General features: G+C 53.0%; 4 protein-coding genes and 1 pseudogene across 5 annotated transcripts, besides 1 other annotated feature; 4 read left to right on the top strand and 1 right to left on the bottom strand.

The window, feature by feature from the left end:
- Positions 1-4,342: 4,342 nt before the first annotated feature.
- On the top strand, positions 4,343-9,026 carry NCS57_00025700 ([histone H3]-trimethyl-L-lysine(9) demethylase; the record flags this gene model as incomplete). Its single annotated transcript, XM_053050344.1, has 5 exons — positions 4,343-4,714; positions 4,761-6,844; positions 6,935-7,897; positions 7,945-8,449; positions 8,505-9,026. The coding sequence occupies 5 exons, from the start codon at positions 4,343-4,345 to the stop codon at positions 9,024-9,026; spliced, it is 4,446 nt and encodes a 1,481-aa protein (XP_052918859.1).
- A 553-nt stretch (positions 9,027-9,579) lies between these two features.
- NCS57_00025600 (uncharacterized protein) lies at positions 9,580-11,232 on the bottom strand (the record flags this gene model as incomplete). Its single annotated transcript, XM_053050343.1, has 1 exon — positions 9,580-11,232. The coding sequence occupies one exon, from the start codon at positions 11,230-11,232 to the stop codon at positions 9,580-9,582; it is 1,653 nt and encodes a 550-aa protein (XP_052918858.1).
- A 1,085-nt stretch (positions 11,233-12,317) lies between these two features.
- Positions 12,318-13,307, top strand: NCS57_00025500 (Protein kinase domain-containing protein; the record flags this gene model as incomplete). The annotated part of the gene is made up of 2 exons (XM_053050342.1): positions 12,318-12,548; positions 12,603-13,307. 2 exons carry the CDS (start codon positions 12,318-12,320, stop codon positions 13,305-13,307), a joined length of 936 nt encoding a protein of 311 aa, XP_052918857.1.
- A 688-nt stretch (positions 13,308-13,995) lies between these two features.
- Positions 13,996-15,613, top strand: NCS57_00025400 (annotated as a pseudogene). Its single transcript has 5 exons — positions 13,996-14,186; positions 14,244-14,576; positions 14,631-14,800; positions 14,848-15,063; positions 15,117-15,613.
- Positions 13,996-15,613: a sequence feature.
- A 1,004-nt stretch (positions 15,614-16,617) lies between these two features.
- On the top strand, positions 16,618-20,821 carry NCS57_00025300 (Xanthine dehydrogenase; the record flags this gene model as incomplete). Its single annotated transcript, XM_053050341.1, has 3 exons — positions 16,618-16,802; positions 16,850-19,048; positions 19,096-20,821. The coding sequence occupies 3 exons, from the start codon at positions 16,618-16,620 to the stop codon at positions 20,819-20,821; spliced, it is 4,110 nt and encodes a 1,369-aa protein (XP_052918856.1).
- Between the last annotated feature and the right edge of the window lie 938 nt (positions 20,822-21,759).

Raw genomic sequence — 21,759 nt, 5'->3', positions numbered from 1 at the left:
CATCGAGACATGGCGTTGGGACTCGCCCAACAAGGCTGGGCAATGATGTGCTCGTGAGCGGGGTGGCTTTTGCACACGGGAGTCGATAGCGCGAATGGCATGATGGAGGATGGGCTGCCACCTTCTTTCGCCGGGAAGGGCGAAGCCAGCATCCGAGGCCACCCAATCATGGGGAGTCAACTCGAGATGGTTGCACACGATGTGCTGCACGAGCGGGGGAAGGGTGGCTGGAAAGCTGAACAAGGATGGATGGAAGCTAAGGTAGCGCAGGCTTGTTGGAAGCCTTCAGCCCTTCACAGATCTGGGAGCTCTCTGTGTGATTTGATGGCGGTGAGTTTTGGGGTGGGAGCTTTCACCCCAAGAGAGTTCGAGGCTTTCCGCTGAAGCCAGAAGCAGCTTGGGCTACAGTAAAGGAAGGGTGTTCTGTCGTGGGTGACTCGCGAGTCAGTATGAGGAGCTCTGCTGCTTGCTTGCTTGCTTGCTTATCCTGCAGATCCAACCTCACGGAGGATTACTCTCAAGTTCCGCTGCAATGTTGCGTTGCAACTGCAGACGTCGGGTCGGTAATCATTCGGCCTGGGCGAGGTTGACAGATGCGGGGCTTCAGATAGACAGTAACACCATGGATCAATTGTTGGTTACGCCAAGATGCTTTCGCAGATACTCAAGGTTTACCTCCTTCCAGGTTACGGGCACTAGTTTTTTATGCAGAAATATATACTTCATTCCATGACGTCGTTGGCAGAGGTTTGGTGGCAGGGATATTCATGTCAGTGACATGCCATCTCTTCAACACGGTGAGAGTTGCAATTGGGGATGGGTATGTGAAATGCGAACGCGGATACGCCCATGGCTTGGCAGCTAGCAGTTGATAGTGATTAACGGTCACGAGATCCAGTCATTTGAATTGAGTTGGGTAGAATGTGCAGGACAGGCATTTGCATCCTCAAGTCAAGGCACACTTGACCCCTGTCGCAGGGCAAGCATCCAGGGTCAGAACAAAGACCATGCCCTGTCCCTGAACAACCATTTCTTTCCTAGCCTATAAAAATAGTTTAACAAAGACGGTAGGCACTAACTGAAAGCAATCATTCCTCTAAATAGCCTATCAAGGCATGAGTATGGCTGTGAAGACACTCTTTGTTTGGCTATCCACTGAACTGTTAGGACCTTGACCTGATCTCAACCAAGACGGATACTCCCGGCCCCAAACCGTTAACCTGAGGGTCTTTCGATTGATATCACATTCCACAACCAATTAACAAGTATCCCATGACAAAACGGTGGAGTAGAACTGGGCCATCTAGCATATATCCCGCAATATCGAACGCTGCCCACCACTCACCACGATCGCCCATGGCAAGCGGACAACCGCTCGTAAACAACGGTTCCATGGTCTAACGGTTATGACTGCGGATTCTGATTCCGCCAGCGAGGGTTCGACTCCCTCTGGAACCTTTTTGCCATTGCTTTGATGTGAACGTCGTTTTTGCTGTGCTGGTGAGGGTGAGCTTGAGATGCGATACCCCACTTGAAATCCTGTAAACGGGATCCTACACTTGAACCACCTTGATTCGGGTTGTTGTCTTTTTGGTTTTGATTCGTAGGAATGGAGACAAGGGGAATGCGCACATTGTCCGCACAAGACAGATCTCTCGTCCTCTTCGAATACTCCCATTGTATTGTGGGGTCCCGGGCAATTCAGCTTATTCGCCTGCCCCTGGACCGACCACTTACACCTAACCAAGTTCGAGACGTGGACCTAGGCATAGGACTTGATGTGATTTTGAGGTCCTACAATGTATTGTGTTAATTTGTTCGTGTCGTGCTGATGATAAGAACGGAGGGAATTATCTTCAACCCTGAGCTAAACAAGATGACAGTCGGAGACGATAGGCCCTTACAATACTGACATTTACTGCAAGTGATGGCAATACATGTGGACCCCAAGCCGGCCATAATAGGTATAACTGTTTCCCAATACATTGGTGTTCAGGCTGTGTCCCATAGACGTTCGCATTGTGTCGACATAGGGACGCCAATACATCCGCCTGTTCTCACTATGAACAATCGTTGGCATTGGTGATTCTGTGCCATGTTCAAAATCAATGCAGAATCGACAGAGACCCATTTAAGTAAGAAGACAGGCTTCTCGTATAAGTAACACCACCGAGTGCTCTACCAGCCATCTTCTTTGACATGCTTACACTGACATATTTACACTCCGCAGCATCATTCTTAACGTTCCGCAACTGACCTTGCCAGGGTATACGCACTTGTGCATCGAACTCGCCAGCCATGCCTTTCCCATCGAGCAACCAAGAAGGCTCAAACAATATGAGCCGAGAACTCACTGCTTGGATGCAGCCGTCAGGTGAGCCGGACTGGTCGAGCCGCAACAACCCCTGGGACACATCTCGTTCTGGAGCTCCAACTCAAAACCCTCCGAGACCGGATAGCCCCCATCCTTCAGAGCTAATACTTAGACCATTGATCTTGAGCGCTGATGAGGGCCCATCGCTAGAGGAATCGACTGCTGCTGACAGCCTGCTGCTACTAGCCTTAGACGCTGTAAGAAGTCTGGCACAAGAGACTCCAAATGTGACTGAAAGCCTGACAGAAGAATCAAGATTTGAGGCAGAAGACTCGGTAGAGGAAGCCTCCAGCTATGCTGGAAGCCAGATCGAATGGACAGCAACCAATGATGGAGACATCCACATAGCAGAAGCATCAACAAGTGTCGATGAAGACATGGTAGAAGCACCAACAGACGGTGGTGAAGACCTGGTGGATGGATCAGCATCCAACAATGAAGACACACCAAAAGCACCGCAAGAAGATTTAAAAGATGATGAAGACCTAGAAGGAGCAGCGAGAGAGGATGAAAGCCCGGAGCCAGGGAAACGACGGCCTGGAAGATGCAAGGATTGTTCCATGCCTACTCAAGGCAGAAGCCACCGTTGTCCTGAGTGTAAAAAGAAAGTTCTATCGATACAGAAAAGACAATGGCACAGTCGCTCGAAGGAACGGGGAAATTGCTCCGGGTGTTCGGGGCCAAAACCAACAAAGGGGCCCTTTGTATGCGAACGTTGCAGAGCCGCGTACCAGAAGGCGAAGGAGGAAAATAAATGTTGTTACTGCAAAAAAAGAGATGCGCAGAATGGGAGGGTGAGTTGCGCGAAATGCTACGCCTCAAAAAAAGCTTGGAAGCAAGCTGCGAATGATAGAGCCAAGAGCCAAGGAAAGTGTCGAGAGTGTAGAAAGAACGAGGCTGTGGAAGGGGGATCGAGTTGCGAGGCATGCAGAGCGTCTCACAGAGAGAGGGACCGAAGGAGGAAGCGCTTGAGACGTATAGTACCTAAAGCTCTATAGATTTGACTTGAGTATCGATCAAACTAGTCCGTCTCTTTTTTCCAATATGGAGCCGTGCAGGACAGATGTGCTTGTGAGTCTGGATGTTGAGAACTCAGATGTAGTGGATAATGACGGGAAGGGAATCAGCCTGGATAGAGTGAACCTGGAGCAAGGATCATCAAGATGAGGCCATCATGGGGTCAATGTGGGACAGGACAAGGCCGGGATGGTCGGTAGTGCACGATTGCCCCCGGCTTTTTGGTGTTGGGTTGGGTTTGAGGTTGGGGAAATCTTATCAATCTCATCAAGGTGCGTCAGATGAAGATCTTTCGAGATTGGATGTCGCATGTGTCATGATCTTGGCCTGGGGGTGGGTGGGTCAGAAGACGTAGCGTTTAATCAAAGAATTGAACAATTAATTGACGAATGTCTCGAAATTTCATCCCGTGTTTGTGAATATTGTCTTGTTCCCATGCGAAAAAGGAGCTTCTCCCTGATGGAAACCTCCGAAATCGAATGATGCAGGAGCGACGCTATGCCCCTGCCCTGTCCACCTACAGCAGATTGCTGATGCGGTAGATTGGCTCTAGCGGCTCCCTCTGGGTACTTCGCTGCCCTGTTTCTTCCGGTGGCAGACTGGGGCGAATTAGCGCTGCGAGTCTGCAAGTACCCACCAACCGAGGATAAGCGTGATAGGTACCTGCACACTAACGTTTCCTCTGCATCACCTGCCCTTCTGACCACCAACTTTACTCAACTGTACTTGGCCGACTACACCAAACCCAGTGTTCAAACTCACACGCCCTCTTTCATCTCTCGCTTCCAACAAACACTTCAACTCTAACTCGCTCGATAAACACGATCTCCCCGCCCTTTCTCGAGCGCTCAAACCCTCAGTATTGCGCCGCACGCCGCAGCGATAAGCGACACGGATCCCACAATTCCTTCCTCAATGGCACCGTCGCCGATTGCGACGTGATCGCCCACCATGTCGGAGTCGACGTCCAAGTCGACCGACGCCAGCATTGCCGTCGCCGCGCATCCCTCCCAAGACGCTGTCGCTGCGCCGACCGAGGCCAAGGCTCACGATGCAAAGCCCGCCAAGTCTGATCAGAGCTTCCTTCATTCGCCGCCCGATAGCAACAACACGGCCAAGTCGGACGCATCTGACTCGGAATTGAGCGACCTCGAAGACGAACCCATTCTGAGCGATGCGCCGCAGCCTGCGCCCGCCAGCGACAACGGCGACACCCATAACGATGCCTGCGACGATATTGGGGAGGTGCTTCCGGACCACTGGTCTGGTACTGTTCCTGTCTTTAAGCCGACCATGCACCAATTCAAAGATTTCAAGCGCTTCGTAGGTCTGAACAAAGCCTTTGTCGTCCCGTACTAACCCCCTCAAGATGGAAGCTGTCGACAGCTATGGTATGAAATCTGGCATTATCAAGATTATTCCTCCAGAAGAATGGAAGGACTCTCTCCCGAAGCTCGACGAATTGGTGAAACAAGTCAAAGTGCGAGAGCCGATCAAGCAGGATATCATGGGCTCCAACGGGACATATCGTCAGGTTAATATTGTTCACGGCCGGTCGTACAACCTTCCTCAATGGCGCCAGCTTTGCGATCAGAGTGAACACCAGCCTCCAGCCAGACGTGGCGAACGACGTGCCAACGCCGAAAAGCCAAAGCCACGAACCCGAGCGGCAGCAGCGGCAGCGGCATCCAACACTGCGGATTCTGCGACTCCCAAGAAGCGAGGGCGAGGACGACCAGCCAAACGCGGAGCCAGAGGCAGACGTATGAAGGAGGAACCAGAGGCTGACGATGACCGCCCCATGACACCTGTTTCTCCTAAGCAAGATGCTGCGGAAACTCAAGAACCACCAATCCAATCCATCGAGAAGGACCCGGGCGTCGAGGATGATGAAGACTATGAGCCCACAGTTGGTCGCATGGGTTCCCGACAAGCAAAGGCCAAGACCCAAACAGTTTCGGCGCGGCGCAAGTACAGTCGCCGAGAAGGATCCGCCATGATTGACGAAGCTGCATTCAAGGACTGGGATTACAAGATGGATATTTCAGAATACACCCCCGAGCGCTGCGAGGAACTGGAGAGAGTATACTGGAAGACGCTTACCTATGCTCCACCTCTCTACGGCGCTGATCTGATGGGCACCCTTTTTGACGAATCGACCGAGATGTGGAACCTCAACAAGTTGCCTAACCTCTTGGACGTTCTTGGAACCAAGGTTCCAGGAGTCAACACGGCGTACCTATACCTGGGCATGTGGAAGGCGACCTTTGCTTGGCATCTGGAGGATGTTGATTTGTACAGCATCAACTACCTCCACTTTGGTGCTCCCAAACAGTGGTACAGCATTTCCCAAGCGGACGCCCGTCGTTTCGAGGCTGCGATGAAGAATATCTGGCCCGCAGACGCCAAGGCCTGTGACCAGTTCCTGAGACACAAGGGCTTCCTTATCTCGCCACAACATCTAAAGTCGCATTACAACATCACAGTCAACAAATGCGTTTCATACCCGGGCGAGTTCGTGGTCACGTACCCGTACGGATACCATTCTGGATACAACTTGGGTTACAACTGCGCCGAGGCCGTCAACTTCGCGTTAGATTCCTGGCTTGATATCGGCAAGATTGCCAAGAAGTGCGAGTGCGCCCAGGCGCAGGACAGCGTCTGGGTTAATGTCTACGAGATCGAGCGAAAATTGCGTGGCGAAGAGACAGAATATGAGGAAACAGAAGATGAAGAGGACGAAGAGGATGATGACGACGAGAGGTCTGGCCTGCCCACCCCACCGTCAGGTTCTGGTGTCAAGTTCAAGGAGACTGACCGAAAGCGAAAGCGTGGACCTGGTGAGAAGGGAGGCAAGGTCAAGAAGATCAGACTTCGTCTCAGGACGAAAGCTGAGCCTCCTTGTTGCCTCTGTCCCAATGAAGTCCCGACAGCCGAGCTGTTGCCCACCGATGATGGCCGGAAGGCTCATCGAACGTGTGCCCTCTATCTTCCCGAGACGTACATCGACACTGTCGACGGGCAGGAGATCGTTGCCAATGTGGCAGGCATTCACAAGGATCGCCTTGATCTCAAGTGCCTTTACTGTCGATCCAGGCGCGGCGCATGCTTCCAATGCTCGCAAAAGAAGTGCGCCAGAGCCTATCACCCGACATGCGCAGCTGCAGCAGGTGTCTTTATCGAAGAGCAAGATGTTCCTGTTTTTGGGGAAGACGGCACCGAATACAAGGAGCAAGCATTTGGATTCAGCTGTCGATTCCATCGGACGAAGCGAGACAAGAAGTTGGATGGAGATGCACTGGAAGCCGATTCACGTATCCAGGCAGCAGCAGCTAAACTTCGAAAAGGAGACACTTGCCAGCTGCAATATTTCAAAGGGGAAATTTTTGCTGGTGTTGTTGTGGAAACCCGCCTCGATGAGCAAACGCTGCTTCTTGATATTCTACCAAACGGGTACGTCGCCACTACTTTTATCGCCTATTTTGTTTACCACCAATTCGTCAAAACAACACAAAACACAGAAAAAAAGCTGACTCTTTATAGCGATCGCCTTGAGGTTGAATGGAAGTGGCTATTGCTGCCAGACCCTGCTGATTACCGTTTGCCAAAGGCATCAGCAAAGGCCATCCCAATGCCTACCTCGCAGAAGGACAAGGAGAAGCTGAAGACCAAGCGTCTCAGCGACAATAAGCCCCAGAAAGACGATCCGTTCGTCGAGGGCTACACTTGGGCCGATTTCCAGGTGCATCCAGTCAGCAACAGGTTCCAGGTCAAGATCGACTTCTCCAAGCCTGATCAACTCTGGCACTACCTGGGCAAGACGTCGACCGAAGCCAAAGCCCAGTACACTGAGGATCCTGCCAAACCCCGTCACAATCCGAAGGGCAACTACTTGGACACGCTTCCCAAGGACCCTAAGCCGCTCAAGACCCCGAAGGTGGTCCCGGCCAACGTGCCGCGATACACGTATGCACCAGCAACTTCATTCGGCGGCCCATACCCTGCTGTCAGACCTGCTGCCCCTCCAGTTTCCGCCCGGCCAGAGAAGCCATACGTCTACAAGCCGCGAAAGCCTGTCGAGGCCAACTTTGCTGCTGCTGCAGGTACCTTCACCACCCAACGATTCACCCCAACTGCTCCAGCGCCCGTTCCTCCCCAGCAACCTCCTGCCGTGTATCATCACTACTCGTACACACAGCCACAAGGCCGCCAGGCTCCAGCTCCATATCCTGCTCAGAGGTTTGAGGTCAAGACTCCTCAGAGTTTCGCAAATGGTGGACACTCATCTGGTCCATCTCGGCCCCCAGCGCAGCCTCAACACCACCAGTGGCAGCATTCTGCTGCTCCCAGACCAGCACCCCCAGCTCGAGCGCCTGCACCTGCGCCTGCACCCGTGACACAGCAGCAAGCTAATTATGGATACCCGCGTCCTCAACCCAAACCATCGTGGCAAGTTCATACGTCAATCTACCACAAGTATCCGTTCTTCCAGGTCAACCACAACAGGTATGTCTCACGGTTTGTATGCACGGCCCCAACTAACGTTCACTAAGGGACTCTACCAAGTACAAGACACCCTACGCAGCATGGGGAGGCTTCACCAACGGATACGAAGGCAACCTGAGAGCTCACATCATGGCCAACAAGGACACCTTTCTTCATCGCAACTCTCCCTATGGTCAGCAGCCGGCAGCTCCAGTTAGAAACCCAGCTCCACCGCAAGCATCTCCCAGCACTGCTAGCGGCCAGAACCCCTTTTCAAAGCCACCAATGTCCAAGCCTGTAGCCGCTGCCCCTCCGATCCTGGGGATCCTACCTCGTCCTGCTATCAAGGCCCAGTATCTGCCAGGTGCGCAGGCGCGTCCTCAAGTGGTTCAGCCTGCGCCAGCAGTCCAGCCTCCACAAGCAATCCAGCCTCCACAAGCAGTCCGACCTCCACAAGCCGTCCAGCACCCGCAATCGGTTCAGCCTCAGTCCACCGTTCAGCCTGCACAGGCTGCCCACTCACCTAACCAGAGTAGCAAACCAAAGATGGCACCTCCAGCCAAGCCGTATAAGGTAAGTACCTGGAACTATCGAGAGTAGTCACGGGTCGGCTGAGCCGCCAATCCAGATACCTCCCAAGGAGTCGCCAGTGCCGTTGCCGGCGAACTTCCTGGCGGCCATGAATTCGACTCAGAGTGCTCCCGCTACTGGAGCAACCCAGAAGTCACCAAAGGGTTCAGTCATGAACAAGCAAACCCCAGTTCCGATTCCCCAGCTGCCTGGAATCCCCCCGATGGCATCTCAACAGCAGCCCGGTGTACATCAGCAAGCAATTTTGGATCAACCCTCTCGTGGATCAACAAGGACCCCGGCTGGGGCCTCTACGCACCAAACTGCGGGATCAGTTCACACTTCAAGTTCGACATGCCCAACATCTGCACCAACACACAAGCAAGTGCCCGCACATGCAGTGCAGCCTGCTGAACGCACTTTGCCGGAGCCTGTTCAAAAGCAATCGAACGTACTCTCCAAGACTGGTTCCTACGAACCTCAAGGGTTTCCAGACGTTCCAGGATGTGAATCTATGGAGTTTGTCGAACGTCTCATGAGCAACCTCCGCAAGGTCTCGCAGCGCGGCACCATGAATTAGGTGGAATACAACAGGTTTTTTCGGTCAAGGTTCCTCCTCAGGACCTGTACAATACCCCGACTTGCATCATTTTGACTTTAGGAGAAGTGGCGTTCAGGGGCATCAGGGAAATTTTCTTTTCAGGTCACGCATACTCGAACGGAAGATGCGTGAAAATTACGGACGGAAACGAAATGCAACGAAGCGCATGATCAGGCTTTGGGAAGCCTGGCACACGAGCATGAAAGGGCGGCTTCTGTGTAGAATTATTGTTTGGCGTACTGTATAGCTATAGTGTTCCATGAAATGGCAATAAAGCCGAAAAGCAAGATGTGGACTGCCATGATGTGAAGACGTGATGAGGCTCAGAGCATGTATCTGGGTATTTGAGATATTATGGTTTTTCCACGCCCTGGACTTGGCTCAAAGAATAAAGCCACGGCAAACCCTCCCTTGCAGAGTCATTGGGGTATCTGAAGCTGATATAAAAACATGAATGGTGGAATACTCCACCGTGAAGTATTTCGCTGGGTATCATAAACGCTCAAACTCGCGCTTCAGACAGTGGCAGTACTCAAATCCTAAATCGAATTGGTTCCGTCACACGAATTGGACAACATGACTGAGCTGTCTTCGATTTAATCGCTTCCAAGTCCTCATCAAGAAAACCGTTGCCCGGACATTCTCCATTAATGTGCCCTCCGTCGGCCTCTTGCTCGAATTCGTCGTCGTCAGACCCCGAGATAATCTCGCCTTCCGCTACCTGGAAGAGCTCATCCTTGACCACTTGTACAGGTTCATGTTGGATGTTGTCGACCTCGTTCCAGAATAGCACCTTTTCGAGTGTTGGGTAGTACTCGACACCACGCTTGAGATCCTCGTGGTGAGGACTGGGTGATTGGCCCATCTTCATGGCGGAGAGATGCTGCCGCCTTGAACGGCGAGACTTATATTCTTTGGCGTCCATTCTTGATGCGCGTGCCTGGAAGTCTTGGAAGTCGCAAAGATTAACACCGTTCTTGAACAACCTGTCGTCGTCGAAGAAGGCCCATGCGCGTTGTCGATACATCCGGATGTACGCCTGCTTGAGATCCTCGGGTCCTTGAGCGAAGTGAAAACGGAATCTGAGCTCGGCCCATAAACCATCATTTGGAATGACTGGGTTATAATATCTGTCGATGGTCGGGTGGGAACTACTTCTCGGAGCCATCACGGGAGTTTGTATCGTCATCTCGTCGTAGAGATGGTCGAAAAAGGCTTTGCACTCTTTCATGTCCAGCCTAAGTAGCTCGTCGATCAAGTTTACTCCAGAGGCGGCAAGGCAGTTGATGAGGGTGCAGATGGCGCTCGAGTCTGGACTTGTCATATGTAGCTCCGGGTTGAACTGGACATTGTCGGGAAATACGAGGCCCTCGAGCGTCGACCAAGCTTCACGACGCTCATCGAATAGAGAGGCCAGCGTCTTGAAGCCGTCGCCCGCGAACCTAGCGGCAAGAGCCCCGACCAAAGTACGTAAGTACTCGTGGACGCATTGGGTGGCGTCAATGTCCCTGATACTAGGATGGTAGCTCGTCCCCCACTGAGGCATCAACCACCAGCTCTGCTCCTCAGGAAAACGAGTCTGGGACCAGTATCTAGGTCTTACCGGCTTCGCCAGGCAGTTGAGTTGGTAGTGAAAAAAAGCCTGGAATAACCGGTCGCGTTCCATACTCGAGAGAGAATTGAGGTGGACGCGATCTTGGGACTTTACCTCGACGGTTCGGTGCTCGTCGTAGGAGAGATGGCACCAGTGAGGTAGCTTCAGGTAAGCGTGGATGAGGTCTGGGCTCAAGGCCTTGGAAAGATAATCTTCCATGTACTGTTCTGTTAGACGCACAAAGTGGTACGCCTTGTCGAGTTCTGCTGGGAGATACTCCTCCAGGGGGTCTCGCAGCTCAAGGGCGAGCCATTCCTCAAGATGTATGTTGATGGCGTTAGGCATATAAACGAACTTGTCGCGCCTTGGAAAGTTGACGATTGCCATAACGTCTTGAGTCCTGCCCTTCAGGTTCTCGGAGAATACACGCTCGAGATAGTCCCTCCGGGCGGAGTAGCTGGAAAGGAAAGTGGCCTTGTGAACGGTGGTCGGGTCGACGGTCTGGGATAGCCGTGCCATTTCATATTCGAGCTCGTAGTGGAGTCTGGAGCCGGGTTGAGGAGTATGGTATTCCGCGGATGTTGACTTCATGTTGGCTTTCTTCGTCAGAGGTTAATCGAGAAATGTTGGTATCTGGTTCGAGGTGATAGACGTGTTGAAGTCGAAAGAGAAGAGGGTTTTAAGGTAAGGGAAATGAGGAATGAAATTGTTGAGGTTTGTATATAGAAAGGGAAGAAAACTGATGTTAGCTTGGCATGTCTGGCTAGCGAAAGAGGAAGAGGAAGAAGAATGTTGAGGGCGGAGAGGATCTCTTCGGCCGTATGGGACAAGATTCCCAATTTTAAGATTCGAATCAAAGTCAACTTGGCAAAGTCGGCCTAAAGCGAGCTGTGAAGTATCATGGCATAAAAGTCGATCCAAGAAGGATCAAAAGTCACATCGAGACGTGCATCAAGCTGGCCCTAGGAAGTGAGCAAGAGAAATACCCCTGACAAAGGATATGAAATGTCTTGTCCGTGCTATAGTGAAAGACAAACAACAATGAAAATAATGAACAGAGCTGTCAGGAGTGAAAGTGAATAAAATTCGCAAACGGTATGTTTTGAGTTGACCTTTATTCAAGCTTCTTTGTCTGGCCGGTGGTTTGTCACCTCTTTGCACTTGATTTCGGCCTTGTTTCCAGCTGCCCATCACCGTCAATCTCCCATAGCTCTTCTAGCCTTGTGATTCGCAGAAAATACCATGGGCTTGTCACTGGCAAAGCGGGCCGTGAGAAGCTATTCCCACCCGCATGTATGTTTGCCTCACCCACGCCCCCAACGGGAACAATGAATCAAACAGAAACAGAAGCATAGACAACTTTGTCCACTGCAATATTCCCATCAGCGACGTTTGCAAATCCTCTCACGTGAGGCGCAGTACTTTTTCGAACGGCTGCAGGCACCCTCACGATGATAACACGTGCAGTGCAGTTATCCCGTCCCGTCGTCACTGCAGTGCAGGCGGCCGGTGAGGTAGGACTCCTCCTCCTGCTTTATCTTATGCCTTGACCCGTTCATCGCATACACCAAAAAACCCCATCTCTTTAATCTCGACCTTTTTCAATCACACACACTCTTTCTACACCAACAAAGAGCACTTCTGCCTGCTGCACCCACTGGGCGCTTTCTTTCAACATGTCGTCGCTGGGGGTTTGGGATAGCGAAGACGTTAAGCAGTCCAGGGTCCGGAATCGCGACTTCCCTGGCGGCCCTTACATTCGAGGGACCCTCCTAGGCCAAGGCGGCTTCGCCTGCGTTTACAAGGTTCTTCGACAACGCGATGGAGGCGTGTTTGCTGGCAAGACCTCTCCTAATGCAGTGAATAACCTCCGCAGGGAGGCTTCCGTGCTCCGAAATCTGAACCACGTAAGTGAATGATGGCCCATACTCGTGCAACTGATACTTATCAGGTCGGTAAAGGAACACATCGTCAAGTACATTGACTATTACGAGGACGCAGACTATCCCTCCGCAAATGTCCTCGTGCTGGAGCTCTGCCCACATGGCAACCTGCAAACACTCATCAACGACTACACATATGGCGTGCCACAGAAGAAGACGCTGGAAGTGATGCTTCAACTCTCACGGGCTCTTCGATACCTCCACGGACAGGGTCGCTACCACGGGGACTTTAAACCACGAAATGTCCTAGTTCGGTCGTGGGATCCTGTCAATGTGGCCATGGCCGACTGCGCAGATGTCAAGCGAGTCATCAACATCAACAGCCGCGACAAGCCACACGGGACAAAGTCGTACTGGTCGCCGTACGTCTTTCGTCACAACCGACACGCCGGGACGAGCGACGATATCTGGGCCCTGGGCGTCTCACTGCTCGCCATAATGTCGCAGTCTCCCAGATTTGTCAAGAAGGAGGAGCGCATGTATCCCCGACAGTGTCACACACACGCCCAGAACCTGCTGGAGCTGAACCCGGATCACGACATTGTCCGGCTTGCGAGCCGCATGCTGGACTGGAATACCAAGGCTCGAGTGACGGCGGCTGAGCTTGTCGAGGTCATCCCTGACATGCTCAGCAAGGTCGAACGACAAGAATATGAAACAGGGATGGCGAAGAGGATGGAACTCAAGATTCCAGAAGGCTTTGAGCCTATCGTTTTCTGGTAGTGAAAGGTTGATCATGAAAGCTACAGCGAGTTGGGGGATGTAATCAAACGGAAGCAAGGTTGGAGATATGAACTTTGCAATTGTATGAGAGCTTAATACAAACTGCGACACAGTCTCCAATGCTGTGGTTCGCTGAACCAAACTGAACAGTTGAAGCTCTTGTCTTAGTGGGAGTGATGAAGTGGGATGTATGCAGCCGATAACAACATCGAGGTTCAACCTTGAGGTCCAGCCCACCTCCGGCCTCGGCCGGTTCGTACGAAACTCGGCATCGGGTCGGAGGCGGGATGGAAGAGGGTACCATCGGAAGCAACCCGACGCAGGCCGGACCTGTTTTCTTGAATTGCAAGACCTCAAAAGAAAGCTGATTCGACGGGACTCACAGCGTCCTACCCCAGTGTGGAGTTGTCGAACCAATCCTCGCGGAAATAGAATCAAGTCCTCATCATTGGAGGGTATGACGCGATTCGCACTGTCTCCCCCAGACTCCACCACATTAGTCATCAGACCTTCATCCCCGGTTACGGCGATGTCGCAACCGCCAAACCTTGTGGAGAGGAGACGGCTCGAGGCCCAATTGAAGACTTGATTTGAGAATCTTTCCGCGGGAAGATAATAAGTGAGATGCCCTGAAGAGACCTGACTGTGGAAAAAAATAAAGGTCATCTGACTAATACCCAGGACAGGTCGTTTGTCGTGGTTAATGTCGCGCTCCATATTAACCACGGGCCCCTCCTCCGCTCAGTCTGTGCTCCTCCGGACCGCACTTCGAAGCATCACCCCTCTTCACTCGAGAGCCTTCTCCAGCAGCGTCACCATGAGCCAGACACGGAAGCTTCGGCCTGCGGCGCGGGTGGAGGGCCAGAGACAGGATGTCTGGTGAGTCTTGACGCATCAGCTTTGACGAGATACGACTCTGACGCTGCTGGCTGACAGGTCCATCATCAATGAGGCCGCTGCCTCTTCTCCCAACCAGCCTATTGTGAACTTGGGCCAGGGTTTCTTTGGATATAACCCTCCCAACTTCATTCTTGATGCTGCCAAGGAGGCCTTGGACCGTGTTGAGTGCAACCAGTATGCTCCCGCCAAGGGACGACCTCGGTTGAGAAAGGCCATTGCGGATGCCTACTCACCCTTCTGGGGTCGTCAGCTGGACCCCGAGACTGAAGTTACTGTCACAACTGGCGCTAATGAGGGTATGCTCTGCGCCTTTATGGGCTTCATCGAGCCTGGTGATGAGGTTATTGTCTTTGAGCCTTTCTTTGATCAGTGAGTGCCCCGCTATCCTATCAGTCCCTGAGCGGCTCACTGATAAGCATCTAGATACATTAGCAACATCCAGATGGCTGGTGGAAAGATTGTTTATGTGCCCCTGCACCCTCCTGCGTCAGGAGCTACTAGCAACTCGTCTGCTGCCGACTGGACTGTTGACTTTGACGAGCTCGAGAGGGCATTCACTCCCCGCACCAAGATGATTGTCATCAACACTCCTCGTGCGTACTTTAAACTTGAAATACGGTTCCAAGCTGACAACTAGTAGACAACCCTGTTGGCAAGGTCTTTTCTAAGGAGGAGGTTCAGAAGATTGGAGACCTCTGTGTCAAGAACCAGGTCATTATCCTCTCCGATGAGGTGTACGACCGTCTCTACTATGTGCCCTTTAACCGAATCGCCAAGGTTTCTCCAGAGGTTGAGAAGATTACTCTCACTGTGGGCTCTGCCGGAAAGAACTTTTACGCTACTGGTTGGCGTGTTGGTACGTTGACCTCAGCCATCTTCAAGGAGCAGCAATTATTGACATGTTTATAGGCTGGCTGATTGGCCCCCCTGAGCTCATTCAGCACGTCTCTGCCGCCCACACCCGCATCTGCTTCTCCACCGTGGCACCCCTCCAGGAGGCCGCGGCCGTGGGCTTCGAAAAGGCTGCCACCAACGGCTTCTGGGACCAGACGATCCAGGAGATGAAGGGCAAGATCGATCGACTCAAGGAGGTCTTTGAGGAGCTCAACCTGCCCGTCACCTACCCCGAGGGCGGATACTTCCTCCTTGTCAACATGGCCAAGGTGAAGCTCCCCGAGGACTACCCCTTCCCTCCCCACGTGGCGAGCCGCCCGCGCGACTTTAAGCTGGCGTGGTTCCTGATCCAGGAGGTTGGCGTCGCGGCGATCCCTCCGACTGAGTTTTACACCGAGGGCAACGCGCACCTGGCCGAGGACTACATCCGGTTCGCGGTGTGCAAGAACGATGATGTGCTGGAGCAGGCCAAGGAGCGTCTAAGGAGCCTGAAGAAGTACATCCAGGAGTAGGTCCTTATGAAGAGTAGAGAATAAAAAAGCGTTAAATGGAGGTTTAGATATCGGATAGATGAATGTCATAGATTTACTTTGAACAAATCGGGAAGAGTCCCGTATATGCGTGTCTACCCTTGTTCATGCATCTCGGTCGATTGATATGTGCGTAGAAGCATGCTGGGAACCTGGGGAAGTCGGGATAAATCCCCGGATAGGATGCCAAGAGATAACCGTGTTGATACCTGGAGCAGCTACAACAAAGTGATGTGGCTCGAGCAGTTTGTGCTCGTTGATAGGTATGGGGTGATCTATATAGACCAGAGTGATTTCTGGGACAAGGGCAAGAGTTAAGCAATACTATATACCTTGACAGCCTTATCTATTACAAAGCTCTATCTTTACTCTCACTTATCAAAGTCCATGCCTATCTCAAGGTGGAAGCCCCCGATCAAACTCCCCGCGGAGCCGGCCGAGGCGGTGGACCCTTCCGGAGCGATCGAGACGTGGGGTAAGCGGCATGTTCCCCGCCCCGGTGGCGCACGGGTGTAAATCTGCCCTTATCAGTGGCGATTAGTACAGTACTACGCTGTCTCTGACTGGCGGGCGAATCAAACAATGGATCTGGCACTCGCTGCCACACGCAAACTCGCCCGCGTTTGCTCACCGTTCACCTCCCCTAATCGACACGGGCGTTTTTCAATCAGGGAAGGTGCTGTTGCACAAGCGTGGACTGTCAGTGGTAGAGATGACGCACTGATGTCTGGCCTTTGCTGCTTGATGATACCGCCCCCTCCATCTAACTTGTGCCGGCGCGTCTCGTGAGCGTCTGTCTGTCCCCTCCCCCTCGTCAGGAACCTCGGGTTGATATGAACCCTTAAAAGGAACCATTGCCTCTAGTTTCGAAGCTTGTTTCTTTTTTCTCCCTTTAATTGTTTTCTCTTGCCACTTGATAGCAGGCGTTTCTATTGTTCTGTGTCGATACTGCTATCTCATACCTACTTGACCGCATTACAACCATCATGGCGCCGAGCGCCGTGTCTCCCGTGCGGGACACCAACCCTGAGCCCTTGGCCACTCTGACTTCCAAATTCGACGATACCCTCCGCTTCTATCTTAATGGAACAAGAGTTGTGCTAGACGAGATCGACCCAGAGGTTACAGTCCTCGAGTACCTGCGGGGAATTGGACTTACAGGGACAAAGCTGTAAGGGCTCTGAAGTCATCGCGAACCTCCCATGCTGACATATCCAGTGGCTGTGGCGAAGGTGGTTGCGGGGCCTGTACCATTGTGGTCAGCCAGTTCAACCCCACGACGAAGCAGATCTACCATGCCAGCGTCAACGCCTGCTTAGCCCCTCTCGTCAGCTTGGATGGCAAGCATGTCATCACGGTTGAGGGCATCGGCAACACCCAGAGGCCCCATCCTGCCCAAGAACGGATTGCCAAGTCCAATGGTAGCCAGTGTGGTTTCTGTACCCCTGGTATTGTGATGAGCTTGTACGCGCTGTTGCGGAACAATAACTCGCCTTCGAAAGACGACGTCGAAGAGGCTTTTGACGGGAATCTGTGCCGATGTACGGGTTACAGGTCGATTCTCGATGCAGCTCAGACGTTCAGCGTGGATAAGCCTGGTGTAAAGTTTAAGAAGGCTGGAGGAACTGGATGCTGCATGGAGAACGGCAACGGTCCACCAAACGGAGGATGCTGTATGCAAAAGGCGAACCTGGACGACGCGCCGATCAAGAAGTTTACGCCCCCGGGGTTCATCGAGTACAACCCAGAAACCGAACTCATCTTCCCGCCCGCCCTCAAGAGACACGAGCTGCGACCCTTAGCCTTTGGGAATAAGAGGAAGAGATGGTATCGGCCCGTCACTCTCGATCAGCTCCTTCAGATCAAGGCCGCTCATCCACAAGCAAAGATTATTGGTGGAAGCACAGAGACACAGATCGAGACCAAGTTCAAGGCTCTGCATTACCCCGTCTCGGTATACGTCGGTGATATTGCCGAGTTGCGGCAGTACAGCTTCAAGGATGATCACCTCGAGGTTGGCGGAAACGTCGTCTTGACTGATCTCGAGATGATATGCGAGCATGCCATCCCACACTATGGACGCGAGCGTGCCCAGGTCTTCGAGGCCATGCTTAAACAACTCAAGTACTTTGCAGGTCGTCAGATTCGAAACGTCGGCACCCCAGCTGGAAACCTGGTTACGGCCTCGCCAATCTCAGATCTGAACCCGGTGCTGTGGGCTGCCAACGCCGTGTTAGTCGCCAAGTCGTCAACAAAGGAGACGGAAATCCCCGTCTCTCAGTTCTTTACCGGATATCGAAGAACGGCTCTTGCTCCGGATGCAATCATTGCATCAATACGGATCCCCGTTACCCAGGAAAAGGGCGAGTTCTTCAGAGCATACAAGCAGGCGAAGCGGAAAGATGACGACATTGCCATTGTTACCGGCGCCCTCCGGGTGAGGCTGGATGACGAGGGTATCGTCACAGAAGTTAATCTCATTTATGGCGGCATGGCCGCGATGACCGTTGCCGCCAAAACAGCCATGGAGTATCTTGTTGGGAAACGCTTTGCGGACTGGGATACCCTTGAAGGGACCATGAGCGCCCTCGGCCGAGACTTTGATCTGCAGTTCAGTGTCCCTGGAGGAATGGCTTCATATCGAAAGGCTCTTGCTTTTGGCTTCTTTTACCGATTCTACCACGACGTCCTCACCATTCTTGACGGTAGCTCGAACCATGTCGATAAGGAGGCGATTGATGAAATCGAGAGAGACCTATCACAGGGGCAAGTTGACGAGCATGCCGCGGCCGCATATACAAAGGAAGTTACCGGACAGTCCAAATCTCATCTGGCCGCCCTGAAGCAAACGACTGGCGAAGCGCAGTATACCGACGATATCCCTCCCCTGAAAAACGAGCTTTACGCCTGTTATGTGCTCTCAAAGAGAGCCCACGCCAAGATCATCTCCATCGACTATGCGGATGCACTTGATATGCCTGGAGTGGTGGACGTCGTGGACAAGGATGATATGCCATCTGCGGATGCCAACAAGTTTGGTCCACCACACTTTGACGAAGTCTTCTTCGCAGAGGACGAGGTATTGACTGCAGGCCAACCGATCGCCTTGATACTAGCAACTTCACCTGCAAAGGCGCAAGAGGCAGCCAGGGCAGTTAAGGTGGAATACGAGGACCTTCCTGCGGTTCTCTCGATCGAGGACGCTATCGAAGCAGACAGCTACCACAAGTTCTTCCGTGAGATCAAGAAGGGCGATACGGAGGAGGCCTTTAAGAATTGCGATCATATCTTTACCGGCACGGTGAGGATGGGTGGTCAGGAGCATTTCTACCTCGAGACGAATGCCTGTCTAGTCGTCCCCAAGCATGAGGATGGTGAGATGGAGATATTTGCCAGCACGCAAAACGCCAACGAGACGTGAGTCTAGCCCCCCAGAGCATCATTTCGGTTCTAACATTTCCCAGGCAAGTATTCGCGTCACGAGTGTGTGACGTGCAGTCAAACAAAATTGTCGTACGCGTCAAGCGATTAGGCGGTGGTTTTGGTGGAAAGGAGTCACGATCAGTGGTTCTCAGCTCTGCAGTGGCTCTCGCGGCAAAGAAGACCAAAAGGCCTGTCCGTTACATGCTGACACGAGAGGAGGACATGGTGATAAGCGGCCAACGACATCCCTTCCTGGGCAAGTACAAGGTGGGAGTCAACAAGGACGGCAAGATCCAGGCCCTGGACTGTGACATCTTCAACAATGCAGGATGGACGTTTGACCTGAGTGCGGCGGTATGCGAGCGAGCCATGACGCACGTGGATGGGTGCTACAGCATCCCCAACGTGCATATCAGGGGACGTCTGTGCAAGACGAATACCATGTCCAACACAGCCTTCCGAGGCTTTGGCGGGCCTCAGGGCATGTTCATCGCCGAGACGTACATGGAGGAGGTGGCGGATCGGTTGGGCATGCCGGTCGAGCAGCTGCGGCAGATCAACATGTACCGGAACGACGACAAGACTCACTTTGGCCAGGGGCTGGGAGACTGGCATGTGCCGCTCATGTACAAGCAGGTACAAGATGAGGCCATCTACCCGCAGCGGAGACATGCTGTGGCCGAGTTCAACAAGGCCAACAGGTGGCGGAAGAGGGGCCTGGCCCTCATCCCGACAAAGTTTGGCATCTCGTTTACCGCCTTGTTTCTGAACCAGGCCGGTGCCCTCGTGCACATCTATCACGACGGCTCCATCCTGGTGGCCCACGGCGGCACCGAGATGGGGCAAGGGTTGCACACCAAGCTCACGCAGATTGCTGCACAGGCATTGGGTGTGCCGCTAGACAATGTGTTCATCTCGGAGACGTCGACCAACACGGTGGCCAACGCTTCTGCAACGGCAGCCTCGGCGTCTTCGGATCTGAATGGTTATGCCATCTTCAATGCTTGCGAGCAGCTCAATGAGCGGCTGGCGCCTTATCGAAAGAAGCTGGGCCCAGAAGCAACCATGAAGGAACTTGCCCACGCTGCTTACTTTGACCGTGTGAACCTTTCAGCCCAGGGTTTCTACAAGACGCCAGAGATTGGTTTCGACTGGGACACGGGCAAGGGCAAGATGTTTTTCTACTTTACGCAAGGAGTTGCCGCAGCTGAGGTTGAGCTTGACCTGCTGACAGGAACATGGACTTGTGTGCGGGCAGACATCAAGATGGATGTGGGACAGTCGATCAACCCGGCGATCGACTACGGTCAGATTCAGGGAGCATTTATCCAAGGACTTGGCCTCTTTACCATGGAGGAGTCGCTCTGGCTGCGGAACGGGCCGAGTGCCGGACACCTCTTCACGCGGGGACCAGGCACATACAAGATCCCCGGGTTCCGCGACATCCCCCAGACCTTCAACGTGTCGCTGCTCAAGGACGTGGAGTGGAAGGAGCTGCGGACGATACAGCGGAGCCGCGGCGTGGGGGAGCCTCCGCTCTTCATGGGCAGCTCCGTCTTCTTCGCGATCCGGGACGCGCTCAAGGCGGCTCGGGCGCAGGCCGGGGTGGCGGCCTCGGGGCAAGGCGAGGACGACGACGGGGGCCTGCTGAGGCTGGAGAGCCCGGCGACGCCCGAGAGGATCAGGCTGGCGTGTGAGGACGACATTATGCGTAGGGCGAGGGTTGTGCCCCAGGATGGGGAGAAGAGCTTCTTTGTGGCGATCTGATCTGATGAAAAGTGTGGAGGACGGGACGGCAGATGGACGAGGGGGGGCATGTCTTGGAGACTTGGTCTAGGCCAACGAGACAATGTCACGGCAAAGTGCCAGAGTGGGACAGGATGTGTCAGGGGTTTAGTGTTGGATGGTCTTTACTATTACTCCATAAAGGAGCAGTGTTCTGGATGGTGGTTGTACATGTAACAGTTCAAGGACGGATGCATGACATGAAATGTGCTGGATGTAGATGATAATGATGATGACAACAACAACAGCAACGATGCAGAAACCAACCTCGATTTAGATGCAACTGCATTTCGGTACAACAATGTGCCGACAGCACAGCATCATGAAGATTTGCAGAGAAACGAAGGACGTGAGCTTGGCCCTGCAGCGGGCGACATGTTTTGAGGCAGAGACGCCAAGCGTCTGTCGCGCTCTTGCAGATCGAGTAACATTTCAGAGGTCACGCTCTGCGAGGAATTGCTTTGTCCAGCCACGCGTCTTGGAGAAAGATACATGTCGTTTCTTCTTCGGACTGGAGGCCGTGTCCGTTGCGGGGGTGCTGAGATACAGAGATTGCGCTTCGGTCAAGAGATAGACTCTCAACGGCCCATCTGATAATTCATCAGTTCCAGAAGCCTGGATCTTGATTGATCGACAGATATACAAGCTGTGGCACCAGATGGTCGGGTGGTGCTAGGGACCGCACCGCCTCAGGCACGCAAATTCCAGCCTCCGAAGTCAGTACCTGGTCCTGACCGTCGATGTCACCGATGTCTTGCATCGGCCCAACGGGGCTGTGATGGTCATCATGTCGCCTTACGTATGCAAGTTTGTATGTAAGTACAAGGCAATGTACCTACACCGGGCGCTTGAAGAAGAGGCCGCGCACACACGCACACACGCACACAAAAACAAGAGAACGAATTGGCTTGAGAGGAACA

Source organism: Fusarium keratoplasticum, chromosome 1, assembly GCF_025433545.1.
Source record: "Fusarium keratoplasticum isolate Fu6.1 chromosome 1, whole genome shotgun sequence".
NCBI classification, from domain to species: domain Eukaryota; kingdom Fungi; phylum Ascomycota; class Sordariomycetes; order Hypocreales; family Nectriaceae; genus Fusarium; species Fusarium keratoplasticum.
Note: the sequence above shows the minus strand (reverse complement) of the source record. Positions and strands in the feature narration are given on the sequence as shown.